Source organism: Coturnix japonica, chromosome 1, assembly GCF_054131305.1.
Source record: "Coturnix japonica strain WE chromosome 1, WE-NBRP24, whole genome shotgun sequence".
NCBI classification, from domain to species: domain Eukaryota; kingdom Metazoa; phylum Chordata; class Aves; order Galliformes; family Phasianidae; genus Coturnix; species Coturnix japonica.
This window is the reverse complement of record NC_140663.1, coordinates 109,489,209-109,503,117: the sequence shown is the minus strand read 5'-3', so window position 1 is coordinate 109,503,117 and position 13,909 is coordinate 109,489,209. Positions and strand designations below refer to the sequence as shown.

General features: G+C 36.0%; 1 protein-coding gene across 7 annotated transcripts in view; it reads left to right on the top strand.

Annotated features, from left to right (window-relative positions):
• The window catches only part of CNKSR2 (connector enhancer of kinase suppressor of Ras 2), a 198,711-nt gene that overhangs the window by 35,793 nt on the left and 149,009 nt on the right, over positions 1–13,909 (top strand). For all 7 annotated transcript variants that reach the window (XM_015885366.3, XM_032440929.2, XM_015885347.3 and 4 more), the window contains exon 3: positions 7,975–8,177. In XM_015885366.3, the coding sequence (XP_015740852.2) occupies positions 7,975–8,177 (203 nt within the window). The remainder of the gene's footprint in view (positions 1–7,974; positions 8,178–13,909) is intronic.

Here is a 13,909-nt window from a genome sequence, read left to right as displayed (position 1 = left end):
CAGATTCTGAAGGACATAAACAAGTATGTTTGGTGTGTGCATGGGTCTTACTTGTCCCAGAGAGGCTGTGGAACAGTACTAAAAAGACAAACTGTTGGCCATGGTAATAACTGGGAGACACTTATCATAGAACCATGTTTGGAAAATACCTCCAAGATCATCTAGCCCAACTGCCTATCTACCACCAATATTTCCCCTTCTAAACCACATCCCTTTATGCTGCATCTGAATGTTTTTTGAACACCTCAAGGGATGATGACTCTACCATCTCCTTGGGCAGCCCATTCCAGTGCCTGACCTCTCTTTCATAGAAGTTATTCCTATTATCCAACCTGAACCTTCACTGGCACATTTTGAGGCCGTTCCCTCTCATCCTGTCACTAATTATGTGTGATTGTGTTTGGTAGCATTATTTAAAGGATATTCTTTTTTGACAAAAGGTGGTAGGTAGCTGTGGTCTCTCTCAGTATTCCCATCCTGTCGTGAGCATTTGTAACAAATGGATCCTCCAGTGTTTGCTAGTTGATTGCAGAACAAGTGGTGGCCTGTGTCTCACTTGAGTCTGTCTTGGCTGACAATTGCCATGCTGTGCTGTTAACAAGAGAGCAAGTATCCTGGGGGTGAGATTACACAGGTTTTCTGCTCCTGCAATGCTACAGAAAAGGGGAGAGAAAGACATAGCCCAGCTGCTACTGCTGTTATAGATCTCACTTGCTAATAATAGTGGGGATGTGCATTTTGCATGCTTTCTCAGCATGTGACTAATGTATTTTGTATATTTGCACTCTCCTATAGATTATCTTGCTTTTGCATGTATTTTTTTTTTGTTTTTGTTTTTTTTTGTTTTTTTTTGATGTGGATGTGCGTGTTTGTTCACTGTGACAAATTCTCAATAAATAAATAAATAGACATCTCAGAACTTTGTAAACTAAGAACCTCCGTATCCAGATGTAAAGATGCAGGAGAAATAGCAATGAATTAGGTATTATGGTATATTTCCTGTGGTTTGGGTTGATGAAGAAGATGAAAACAGTTTCATTTGATTATAAACATTGTCAAATATTTTTAAAAATGAGACCTAATATGTTAAATATCTTGTGAAGAACAGTGTATTTAGAAAACTTCACAAATGACTTCTGAATGATCTGAATTGTTTTTTAAACAGAAGAAATTAGTAAAGTCCTGTGAGTCTGCAAAATGTTTTTTTCAGAAAACGTGAATTTATGTATAAGGTATTCTTTTTTAAAAGAAAAACAACATGTTTTTGCTTTATACAGAATATTCATTTTAGTTCCCATTTCATACTGTTTACTTACATCTGTCGTGACTTCACAGGAAGTTATTACACACAGGATATTTCAGTCTGTAAAGATAAAAGATTGCAGCAGATGAAATAGCAATATTACTTGGCAGAGAATATGTTGGGGTGTGCTAACAACATGACATTACTTGTCATTTAACACTAATACAAAATGTTTATATGCAAATTACTGTAAAAAATAGATCTACTTCACCCCCGAATGATTCAATTCCTCATAAGAATTATGTTTTTCATCTTAATTTCATCTTCTTGCCATTTCTCACACAAAAATCCCTTCCTTTGCCCTTATCACTGGTCAAATCTTAGAGCTACTTAGCTATTCAGTAATAGTGAATATTAGACTTAATCCTTGTAGTGCTAAATGAGGAATGCTTCATTCCAGAATGAAAATCTGTGTATGCTGTAGTTAGGATTTATTGCTAATAATCTGCATGCTCATAGCAGAAAAATTACTTACTCTTTTTTCTCTTGCCCTTTGTGAGTTAAAGTTCTACTTATCTATCTGCTGCCTTGTCTTCAGCCTGAGATAACTTACTGCAAAGAAGGAAATCCTCAATCAAAGGTCCATAACCAGATCGATAAAACTAATGAGCTAAAGTCTGTCTGATAGCTAGTATTTGTAGCTGTTGTTAGTAGATCTTTTCTACCGAACTGAAGTAAACCCTGTGGTATGCCAAAGGCAGTAAATATGTCCATATGCAAGGAATGAATGTCCTTCCTCTGACCTGTCTTTGGGTTATTCTGAGTTTTGGGCTAGTGCAAAATAGATGCCTCAGTTGAAAATGACTGATCTTATTTCCTTAGCTGTTTGAGAATTTGGAACTGCACGTAACTGAATATGTAACTGTTATTTTGAATTCTAGAGAAGTAACAGGACCTGGCTGACTAAGGACAAAATTACATGAGAAAGTAGAAAAACAAAGAAAACATAACGAGCACTTGGTCTTGCAGAATTTGCTGATTGAATAAGAGTAAGGAGCATAGTTATATAATTGCTCTATTAGTGCTACAAAGCGTAACTAGGGCTTGGCTTTTTGATGTGTTACTTGATTGTGTTGTGGAAAAATAATTTTTTTTTTTTTTTTTTTTTTTTCCAGGAAAAGCGATGATAATGATTAGTATTAATCTTTACTGGGCTTTGCAGAGTTCTTGCTGACGTGTACCTGATGTGTTTTGTTTTTTTTTTTTTTTGTGGTGTTTTTTTTTTTTGGTTTTTTTTTGTTTTTTTCTGACTGCACTTAGGACAAATATTTATATTCTTTGATATCATTTGTCTTTTAATTGGTATATGTTTAATAACTTTAGTATATAATAAGTGTCATTTGAACTCTCTGGCATTGTTTCCTTTTCTCTATTTATGAAATCTGTATGGATTGTGTGTTGTACACGTCTAAACTGTCCCATATGTCAGTTCTGTTCGAAGGAGGGATAACCTTAGTGTTGGCATTTCATAATTCTGGAAGAAAGGTCGTTAGAAATATATGTAGAAATGCTGTAGGCAGAGCTGATGAGGTATAAAGTTACATAAGGCACCATCCATATGACAAGCTGTGTTCTCAGTCATTCACAACTTTGATCTGGTAAACTGCTTCGTAATTTGTGGGATGTGTTTAGCCAAATGCTTTTGAGAATGAGCTTCAGAAGAGGATGGATTTTATTTAGTTTAAGAACAACTCTGAAGAGGATTAGAATTTTTCATGGAAAATTTTTAGCCACTACAAATTTTGAGGCATGGCTTTGATACCATGGCACATGGCAGCCATTTCCACGTTATGCAGTTTTGATTATGTATTTAAGAACTTCTGTAGGCTTCCCAGGAAGAGGACTGTGAACTTTACCATTTCCAGTTAGCATGCTTAGAAGCAATTAATATTACATGTAGATGTGCATCTCAAAAATTATATTTGAAGGAGAAGAGCTCTGAAAAATAGTGAAGAACAAATGCAAACATGACCGATGATATCTTAAGTCCACTTCTATAGCCCTATGCTATTTTCACCTACAGCTTCTGCATCAGTCTGCAAGTAAGTGGAGGAGAAAAATTATATTAGAAATAAAACTTGAATTCATCCTTTTGATTGCTGTCCAAACTAATTGGAGATACCAGGCATAATTGAGAAGTTTTATTTCCTGACTCACTGTAATTTATACAGTATAGCAACCTAGACTATAATATTTGTCTTTTCAGGAGGTTGCAACTTTGTTTTCCTTTAAAAAATAACATTTATGGTGACAAATATTTGCCACAGAACAAAAATCCTTTAACTTCTGTAGTTTGTACAGTCACAGCAGCCTTTCTCCAAGGGAGCAGCAGACCTGATTGAAGTAAGCACTGGTGTCTGCTGTGCTCATCTTATTTTCCTGTTATCCCAATTCACTAGTGTTGCAGTGTTGTTGGTTCCCATCTTGCACCAATTCTGTGAGAATCAACACTGGTCCTGTAATGCCTTGTGCTCCATATGGTTTCCAGCAGCATTCGAGGCTGAAAGAGAAGAACCAACTATTTAAAGTGAGGTAGAGAGAACTATATGCTCATTTTTGACTCTTGGATTGTTTGTAGGAATCATATGATGTTCTTGAACGTAATGTGGCCCTTGTGCTTAGGGAAATATAGGCTTTTGTGTCTTCATAAAAAGTTCTAAACAGGACACGTGTTGTAAGATATTTCGGATCTGGTAGTGGGTCTGTGAGTATATCTATATAGTATATTGTAGTGAATTCAGATAGGGAATTCTCTTGGTATTTGAAGCTGATGTTTTTAGTTAGCGGGGATGTCTTTGTGTTGCACCACAACAGTGGCGACATACTCTGAAGGTATGTTAGCAGCCTCTAGTCACCGTGTCTGAGCCAACAGAGATAGAAATACTCTCTAATCAGTATTAAGTGTGAGATGTGCTTACCTGCTGGCAAGGTTTAGGTGCATTTAACAAAAGAAGAAATTGAGCTCTGATTTTATTTTTTGTTTTCATTTTTTTAGTTATTGATCAAACTAGCTTCCAAAAGTTCATTTCGCTTCCAAAATTTGGTAACTTAACTCTCTAGCCTGTGATGCTGATGCAAGGGTGGACAGGCAGAGACAGGGCTAAGCTGTCTCTTTCCACCAATAAAAACTAATCAAAATTCATCACTGGTGATTACAGCTGCTGCTTGTCAGCATGCAAAGAAAAGAGCTACAATTCTTCACTGACACTGCCAAGTGAATCCACAGAAAAGTAATTAGCAGGTAAAATGCCTATTAATAGCTCCCACCACCTTTCTCTTGAGCTCCTGCTGACAAGCTATTACACTGCATGGCTTAGCTTCATCAAGTTCTTGTTTTGTGATTGCGAGAAAAGGTGCGATTAGAGCCATTTCTGTTGAGGTGTAGAGTCTCTGAAGACGTTCTTCCTTTGTGGCCCCTCACTGAGAAAGAAATGTATAGACTTGCCTCAATGGTAGTAATCTCTACAAGCGCACAGATTTCTTTATGCTTCTTTTAATGACTATAAATTTATAATCTTGGCTAATGACACTGTAAGTTGTGTTAGTGCGGACTAAATGCAGAGGAGGGAAAAACAAAATAATTGTCATCTTCTTTGCCTGCAATTATCTTTTTACATTGCTTAGAGATAAACACTATTTCTACAGGAAGCATATTGTTAATGGTATATTACCACATATAAATTATGACTGAACTTGGCAGTTATTATTTGGACATTTTCCTCAATATTAGAACACATAACACATTGGATTTTATTTTTATTTTTTTTATGAGGACCAGAAATATTAATGATAAATGAAATGGGGATTTTGTTAGCTTGGCTGCTGTTGTAGGAGTCTTCTCATTGAAGGCTTTATTAAAGAGAGCTGCCCAAAATTGTGTAGCTTGCTCCAAAAGTAATGCCTCTATGGAAACTACCGGAGCTACCAAGAGACTCTATTTGATAAGCAAATTTTCAGTTAAAGAACACTTTTCTTTTCTTTTCTTTTTTTTTTTTTTAAATTTGTATTTTTTTAAATAGTCACCACCATTAGCTGTGCAGTTTCACAAGTGCTGAACAAGAATCTGCATGCTGAACTTATAAAACTCTGCACTAGCAGAGGTGATCTGCTGTTGCTGCTGCTGAAACACACCACCTACTGCGCTCACTGTGCTTGCAGCAACTGTTGGGTTTCCATAAACATTATAAGTGTCAACAAATGTTAATGGCTACAATCTTTTCTGCGAAGGGGAATTTAGTTCCTCCTCTTTGCTTCATCTGTACTTCCATGTCAGATGCGATTGTGTCATACTGTCTCTCTATTGCCTTCTGTCACACAGCAGCAAAATGTAGCAGAATATTGTTGGTAAGGTTCAGCCTCTATTTGCTATACCACCTACATCCACCTCTGACATCAAGGATGTCAGAGCAGCCATTGTATACTCTGCTTTAAATTTTTATTTATGTTTCACATCTCTGCCTATGTCTGTCTCGTACATATGCCAAAATCAACACCATTCCTAATGAATGACTAAATTGAATGCAACTTAGATACCAGCTGGGCCCCTCTGGTTTTTACATTAAAGAAAACATACATTATTGGTGAATGTATCTGGACACATACTTTGTGTTCATTAACATTGTCCTTTCCTTTCCACATATCTTACTGTGAAAAAAAGGTGTCTGAGAAAGGAAAGAGAATATGTCTGTATGCGGTTAGAAAAAAAACCAGCACCAACCTGTTTTATTTGTAGGTGTTGTTGCAGCTTATTCCTACTAAGTCCTAGATCTTCATCAAGCTCTTTCAACCACAGCAACCATATTAAACTGCAGCAAAAACAAATTTATTTTTATTTGATGTTTATCTCTTTAATTTGGGCAGATTTAATAACATTAATTACGAGCTGCTTAACTGCACGACAAAGTATCTTTTACTTTTCTGTCATAATCTATTGTCTTCATCTTGTAAATTTTTAATTTATAGCCTAATTCTATGTATTGTATAATTGCTATAGAATATTTACATGATGGAAAAGTAATTGCCTAGATATCTAATTGGAAACTGAGTGAGGTGGCAGAGGACAGCACCTACACAGAAACGGTGCAGTTATAAACATTCCCACAAAGCTATTTGTTGGCTGAAATGTGATGTTCTCAGAAACCGCAGTGGAGATTTTCAAAATGTACCCTTAGCATATACTTGTTTCCCTCTTAAGCTGAGTCCCAAATTGGGAAAGGTAACTGACAGTGTAGTGATTCCTTATTGTGTCTGATTTACAGGCGTCAAAAGGATGTAGTTGGGAGATACAGCCCAACCATATTCTGAATCTTTTCCACAATATTTCAGTGTTGCCCTGGGATTAGAACTGTGGAAAGGTTAGAGGCTCTGTGTTTACTGGGTCTTACGTCAGTATAATCTTCCTGGAGTCCCTGTATAATTAAGGAGTAGATAAGTTGATTTATTAAATGGTTTGGATTAGGAGAATGACAACCATTGTAAATAACCTTTTTTTTTCTACCCTCCTTCCCCCCTTGCCTGTAGGGAAGAAGAATAATAAGCTTTAGTAGTCTTAGACTGGAATTGGTAAACACATTGCTTTTCCTCATAGACAGATTAGTATGTTAACCAAACCATACTAATGACCCAGGGAGTCTGGGATGAGAGATAGGGGGTGTTGTTAGGAAATGTGTTTTTGTATGTAGCTGAGGCTTTTTGCATCCTGTTTCATCCACCTTGGATAGTAGTGAGTAGCTTTTGCCTCAGATCAAGTTGAAGCCATGCCACGGCATAACCCTATGATGTGTTTTAGGCAAGGAGCATTTTAGTAGTCCCATCTCTTGTGGCAAGGTAAATTCTCAACAGTTGCATATTTATTTAAAATAGGAAGAAAAGATCTCTTTTGGAATAATGCTAGTGTTCTTTGTGTTTGTGAGGAAACCAAATCTATTTCAGAACTAACAAATTGCTGATGTTTCTGTAATATATTGTAATAGAACATTAAATTAGGATATTCACATTCTCTAGTGCCATTTCAGTAAATTTGAAGGATATTCAAGTGGTATTTGTTAATATTTCTGCATAATTATTTCTGTATCTGCTGCATAGTAGAGGACTGTAATTTCAGCTTAAGGAACTGCCTCTTAAATGGAAGCAAAGTTTACAGCTCCAAATTGGCAACACATACTATGAGCAAAGTAGCACTGTGTCCTTTGGTCTGTGATTATGTTGATCTTTTGCTGCCAACAAGAATTTGAAAAAAAAAAAGTAATAAACATGTATTATGCTGTGTTCATACCGTTCACTTCTGCTAATTGCAAGCCCTCTTTTCTTACATGAGACTGAAGGCAAAAATCTGTAACTGTCAGATCTACTGAGAGAACCATTGGGTCTACTGCTTGGAAAATCAAACCTCCAGACTAGAAAGAAATGTTTTGTCTTTTTTTTTTTTTTTTTTTTTTTCTTAGTGCACTTAAACCAGCTAAAAGATCACTCATAATTTTGTTCTTCTTTTGTTCTATTTTTATGCACTTTAGAAACAGAACATGCCATACATTTAAAATCTAATGAGTGGGTGTATTTATACCTAATTATTAGGAACGATTAAGTTTTGAAGCAGATCAGTCTTGCTCTTCTTAGTACTTCATGTTCAGCAGCACAGCTAAGTTTCTCTGTTTATTCTTTTTTAATTTCAGAACTATGGCTTGGAAACAGAAAATCTGAAAACTCTTTCACACAAACTGAATGCATCTGCCAAAAATCTGCAGAACTTCATCACTGGGAGGAGGAGGAGTGGTCACTATGATGGAAGGACCAGCCGCAAATTACCAAATGACTTTCTGACATCAGTAGTGGATCTCATTGGAGCTGCTAAAAGTCTCCTGGCTTGGTTGGACAGGTAAAATCTCCCAAATGTGTTGCAGGTAACCAATTCATAGACATGCAGAAAACCCAACCTTGTGACAAAACGTAATGAAGACAGTTACATGATAGCAGAATCCTCTTACAAATTCTAACTTTGTCTTGTTAGTTAACTGTCAGTATATGATTCTCATAGCATTACAATACTTCCAAATTTACTTCAATACTACACATATCTGGAAATACAGTGTAGAACAGGCTGTGACATGATTGGGATGTTTGCATATTTTGTTAACAATATAGAATAATACATTGCCCTGCATAAATCAGATTCTTTGCTCTGACAAAATAAAACTGATTAACTATAGTCATACTTTTCATTATGTGGGTGTAAATATATACTTTTACTCTGTGTGGGTGTATTCTTGCAGGGTAGGTTGGTTGTGTTTTTAATTATTATTAATTCTATTTATTTATTTATTTTAAAAACCACAGGACAATGCCTCTGAAACTGTAGATACAGACAAATGGACTTATTTTCTAGCTAATAATAGCTAGTGTGTTCTGCATAGGCATATCAGTGTTTGGGACTTCACTGTGTTTAGAAAAGACACTGATTATTTTCTCATTTAAATTGTGGATAATGGATAAAGACCGCTAGTAAAGAATTGGAAATGATATTTTACATTCAATAGTCTGAAGTTTAAAGATAGGTTTTCATGCATATTTGCATTTAACTTTGAAAAAAGAAGTTCTTGTTTTGGCAAGAAATAGAAAAAGAACAGATAGAATTGCACCCGATGCTAATGTGTCAGTGCGTTCCTGTAAACTGGTTAGTTGTAGTGTTGGTGAGGGAAGATCTTTAAAATGCTTTGGTTTTTTTTTTTTAAGTGTATGTCAGTCCTACTCTCAAGTGAAATGCAAAATGACATGTATTTATCTGAAGCTCATCAAACCCAGAAGTTCCAAGAAATTAAAGATGAAGGAAGCAGTGGTGAAAATTTGCTTTTAACAGTGTTGTATTTAGCGTCCAAATGAGGCTTCCTTGAAGCAATGTATTAATTTCATTCAGATTTCTGAGGAAGTGCTTTTGATGTTCTGTGTAGCCTAAACATGTAGTGCTAAGAGCAAATGTTTTCTGTAAGATTTTAAGTCCTTTCTGATTTATGAGAGTGTGAGGCTTTCTTATTTAGGTTTGTTCTTCCTTATTTGTGAAACCCCCAAGCTGGGGTGAGAGCAGGCCAATGAGTGCATCCTTCTCAGGAAGGTGGAACATCTGGAGTGCAACAGCATGCTGCTTATTACATTTTTTTTCTAAGCAGCTATTGGGGCCACTAGGGGGAGATAGTAAGATTTTAGATATTAAATATTTAAAGTCAGGAATGTGGACTTAATTTCATTCTGCACAGCTGCTGCTATTAAATCTGGGACAAATCTGAGTTCTTTTGGTTGGTGCCTAACACCAGCTCCATCTGTAGGGTATGAGAGGGGGGAGATTTGGAGATAAAACTTGTTTATTAGGGTTATCCACTCCATATTAACGTCAATTCTACATTGTCCCTATGTTGATTTGCCTCACGGGTCACTTAGGGAGAAGCCAGCAGCATCTTCACCTTGCCTAGAAATGCAGTGATGTGGTGTTTTTTAAATGTGGGGAATGATGATTATAGCACATGAATCGTGCTTTGCTAGATGGTCAAGGAAGCCCTCCCTTTATGATATCTCCATAGGATGTTTGCTACTTATAATGGCCAAGTACAATTATCAAACAGAGTGTAAAAGATATGATTAGCTGGGTTGCTTTTACTGTGGCTCTTGTAGTGGCACTGTGCAGAGCTAATCTAAGGATGCTCTTTGTTCCAGGCCTCTGCTTGTAGCAGCTGTACTTACAGATGTATGTCACAGATAGACGTTTTTACTGGAAATTAGGATAGCTTTTACTGCTGAGGTTTTAAGGTCTACAAGCTTAAATTAATTAAGGAACTGGAAATTTCAGAAGAGAAACCAAGCTGTTTTCAAGAGAGGTTGGCTGAGAAATTTTAGGAGCATAAAATGGCTTCCCAGTAGTTAGGTCCTGCAAAGAAATTGTCATCATAGAAATAGATTATGTCCTTAAACTTTTTAGACTAACTTCAACTTCCCTTTATTCTCTCACTGCACAAAATCTTCAAGAAAATAATTTGTCTTAATAATGTTTTATCCTCCTTCCCTAATCTTAAAACTTTTTGCAGATCATCTGGGTGCTTAGATTTGAGCTTCCTTGAAAAACTGAGAGTCTTTTCTGAAAGTATGATGTATTTCCACTTGACACATAACTTAGCTCTTAAGCTGATGGAAATACATACTCCACACTGTAGCAACAAACTATTCGCCTGGTGTTCTGAATGACTTGGCGTCTAAATGTCTCTGCTGTGAAGTGATACTTCTTAGGAATTAGATAATAATAAGAGAGGAGCTGTCCAGGCGTTCCAGACTTCAAGCTAGATAATAGTTATTATTTTCAGTCTTTGTTCCTGTAGTTCTTGTATCTTGTAATCTTTGAAATAGTAATTGATTCCATCATTCTGATTCTTTCTTCTTCTCTGGTGTACTGGGTTCCTGGAAATTCTTCTGTCTTTAATAGGGTTCATGTACTCTATTCTGAAGAGGTTGAAACCTCAGTGCTTTCTGTACAATATGCATAATTTGCTAAGATTATGTACAACAGTTCTTGTGAATGCATTCCTTTGTATCTTCTGAACGTCAGTGAAAATGCACATAATATTACCTTCAAAGTTGGGGCAACTTTTCTACAAATTTGTTATTTGATATAAATGCAGGAAGAAGATGAGTACTGTTAAGCAACAGAAAAATAAACTCAATAGTTAGAGAAAATCATTAGAAAACATGAGGAAAAAACACAATCAAGAAAGACATTTAAGTTATGTAAAAACAGGAATTGAGCTAAAACTTGTAGGTCCCTCAAGCCAAACATAAACTTATGGTATATCAAAGCAAAAAATCTTTAATGTATGATTAAAGTAGAATTACTGTTGTGAGTACATTACTGTGTATTCAAAGAATGAATAAACCAATTTTATGGTTTAAAGTGATCTCTAACCTCAAAAAAAGTATATTTTTCTGTACAGTACTGTATCCAGTGGTACCTGGGCCCTTAAACAGAAATTAGACATATTTATTTTTGTTAATCCCAGGTAAGGTATTATTCTTACGTGTTTACAGTCCTACATAAAATCACTTTTTACAAGTGTTGCTTTGTGTATTTGTCAGCGTTCACTGCCTCTGTGAGATTTCTGAATAAGGTACCATTCATCTGAGGCTTTATTGAACTGAAAGCACTATGAACTCACTCTATGTTGTTAATCAAGTTGCTTTTTTGTATTTTACTTGCATCTTCAATGACACCAGTGAAAGCTTCAAAGCTTTTGTCCAGAGGGAAGTATGAACTGAAAAGCAGTGACAGAGTGATTCCAGGAAGCTATCCTGAGCTTTTCCGATTTTGGAGTTTAGTGCAGTAACTTTATGATTAAGACAGAGCTCTAGTACTGTTCTCACATCTCATTTATTTTCTAAAAATTTAAAAAAATATAATCAACTTCCCATTAGATAACTACTGCAAATTTTGTGTGTTGTATTGTGTTACAGATTTTGATAATCATGGATTAGGATTTGCCAGGGAAAATTGGATTTTTCACTTATTTATTTATTTTTCTTTTAGTGTACTTTTTGACTCAGCCATCTGTTTGGGCAGCTATTTAGCATGTCTTTCACAGCAGTGCTCCTGTATCCCTTGTTTTTCACCCCAGCATATATCCCCATAAAATCTTAAACTGCAGCTATGGATTACGCTGAAGTTGAAGTAATAGGAGCAAAGAGATCTTGTGGAAATAGCTTTTGAGTTCCAGTCTTTCAGAGCTGTGTCTGGAGAAAAATTGGCAGGCTGACAAATATACATGAGTTTGATTAATTTACCACTTCTGCCTCTAGTCTGATGTGTGAGCAAAACAGCACAAGATGAACAAAAAGCCCTACTGCAAATAGAAATTGTTGGACCTATTAAAGAGGTGGGCCAAATTGCTGAGAGCAGTAACAAAATGTAAAATTTTAGAGTAAAAGACATTCCTGGCAAACTTAGATCTGCTGTCCTGAGCAGTCACGGGATGATGGCATGTAATCATTTTACTTTGAACACCAAGTTAGCAAGTTGTACTGTCATGTTCTTAAGTGTGCTAGTATTTAGCAAAGCACTTGTATGTTTAGTTTACTTCAATCCTGTAAAGGTAGGCTCAAATCTGTGCCTGAAGTTATGGACATTTGGATGCTTCAGTGGGTGAGTCTGGATAGCAGAATAGGCTCTCTGAGCCTGTTTACTGAGCTTTTTTGTGCACAAAGTATAGCCTGCAATTATGTAAATGCTCTTGTTTAAGTAAGAGCAATTCTAGGTGGTCACCTTCAGCACACTCTTTTAATATGCTTTGCATGAAAGGTACTGTGCTAGGAGAATGCATTTCCCACTCATAAATGGCTCTCCTGCTTTTCACCATGGTGACACAGTGCATGCATTTTCTTACTCTGTAGATGAAGTGTGTGCAGTTGGATTTCTTTGTCTCATTCTCAGCGAATGAGTCTCATTTATGTTTACTGTGCGACTCTTCTGTAGTAGTAAGTAAAGAGGAACGTTTATTGGGAGAATTACACTTGAATGTTTGCAAACCACTAACTTTTTACTTACAAAAGCTGTTAGTATGTTGAGGCCTCCTCTTCATGGGACTCAATACGGTCCTGTTATTACTTGATTATTACTTGTCTTGACAAGGTAGATCTGATTTGTGCAATTATGGCACATGGAAAACAAATGAAAAACCAAACAAAAAGAAACCACATTTCAGTGACCCACCCCTCAAATAATGCACTTTCTGTCAAGTGGTTTTCAGTCTAAAACACATGAATATGAATATATAAAGTCTAACATGGTGCAGGTTCACAATGTGGGTTTACGTAGTGGAAGAATTAAGAGGTTCCCTTGTCACCAGCATGCATGGTCACAAAACATACATGTGTTGTGGTGTTATAAAGGCATTTCATGTGGGTGTTGCAAAGAAAAAGGATTGCTGGGAGTTTTTGAGGGCAGAAATAATGAATTTTTAAGAGGAACTGAGTAAAGCATTCAAGGAATAGGGAAATGTATGTGGAAAAGATTTTTGGAAGGCCTGTGAGAGGCAAGGTAATAGGGGGCAGAGGACCATGCCACAGCAGGAAGTGGAACAACATACAACCTTGATATCTGGATAGTTTTTAGTTCTTATTTAATTTAAAGAATGCTGAATTGTACAAAACGCACATTGAATATTGTAGTTACTCACAGGAAATTTCCTTCACTGAAACCATATGGTTTCATATGTACCTGAGAATGCATATGGTTTCATATGTACCTGAGAAGTACCTGAGAATTGAAGGTTCAAGGAACTCAAAAGACTTTTGAAAGAAAGTAATAAAAACTAGAGATTGATGGAAATAGTTCAGACTAGTCAAGAAATTCATATATATTTTTAAAGTGGAGATAAGTGGTCTAATTAAACAAGGAATTCCTCTAGCTTGGTATGTTTTAGAAGTCTTGAGAAGGAAGGTGCTCTAGTAGCCAATTGAAAAGGTGTATGTAGGATTTATCTGCATTTGTATTTGATCTGTTTATTCAATAATTCTGTACTGCATTAAAATAATGCATTTTAAAATCAGATATTAATGAAGAGGAATTTTTGGTGTTTTACA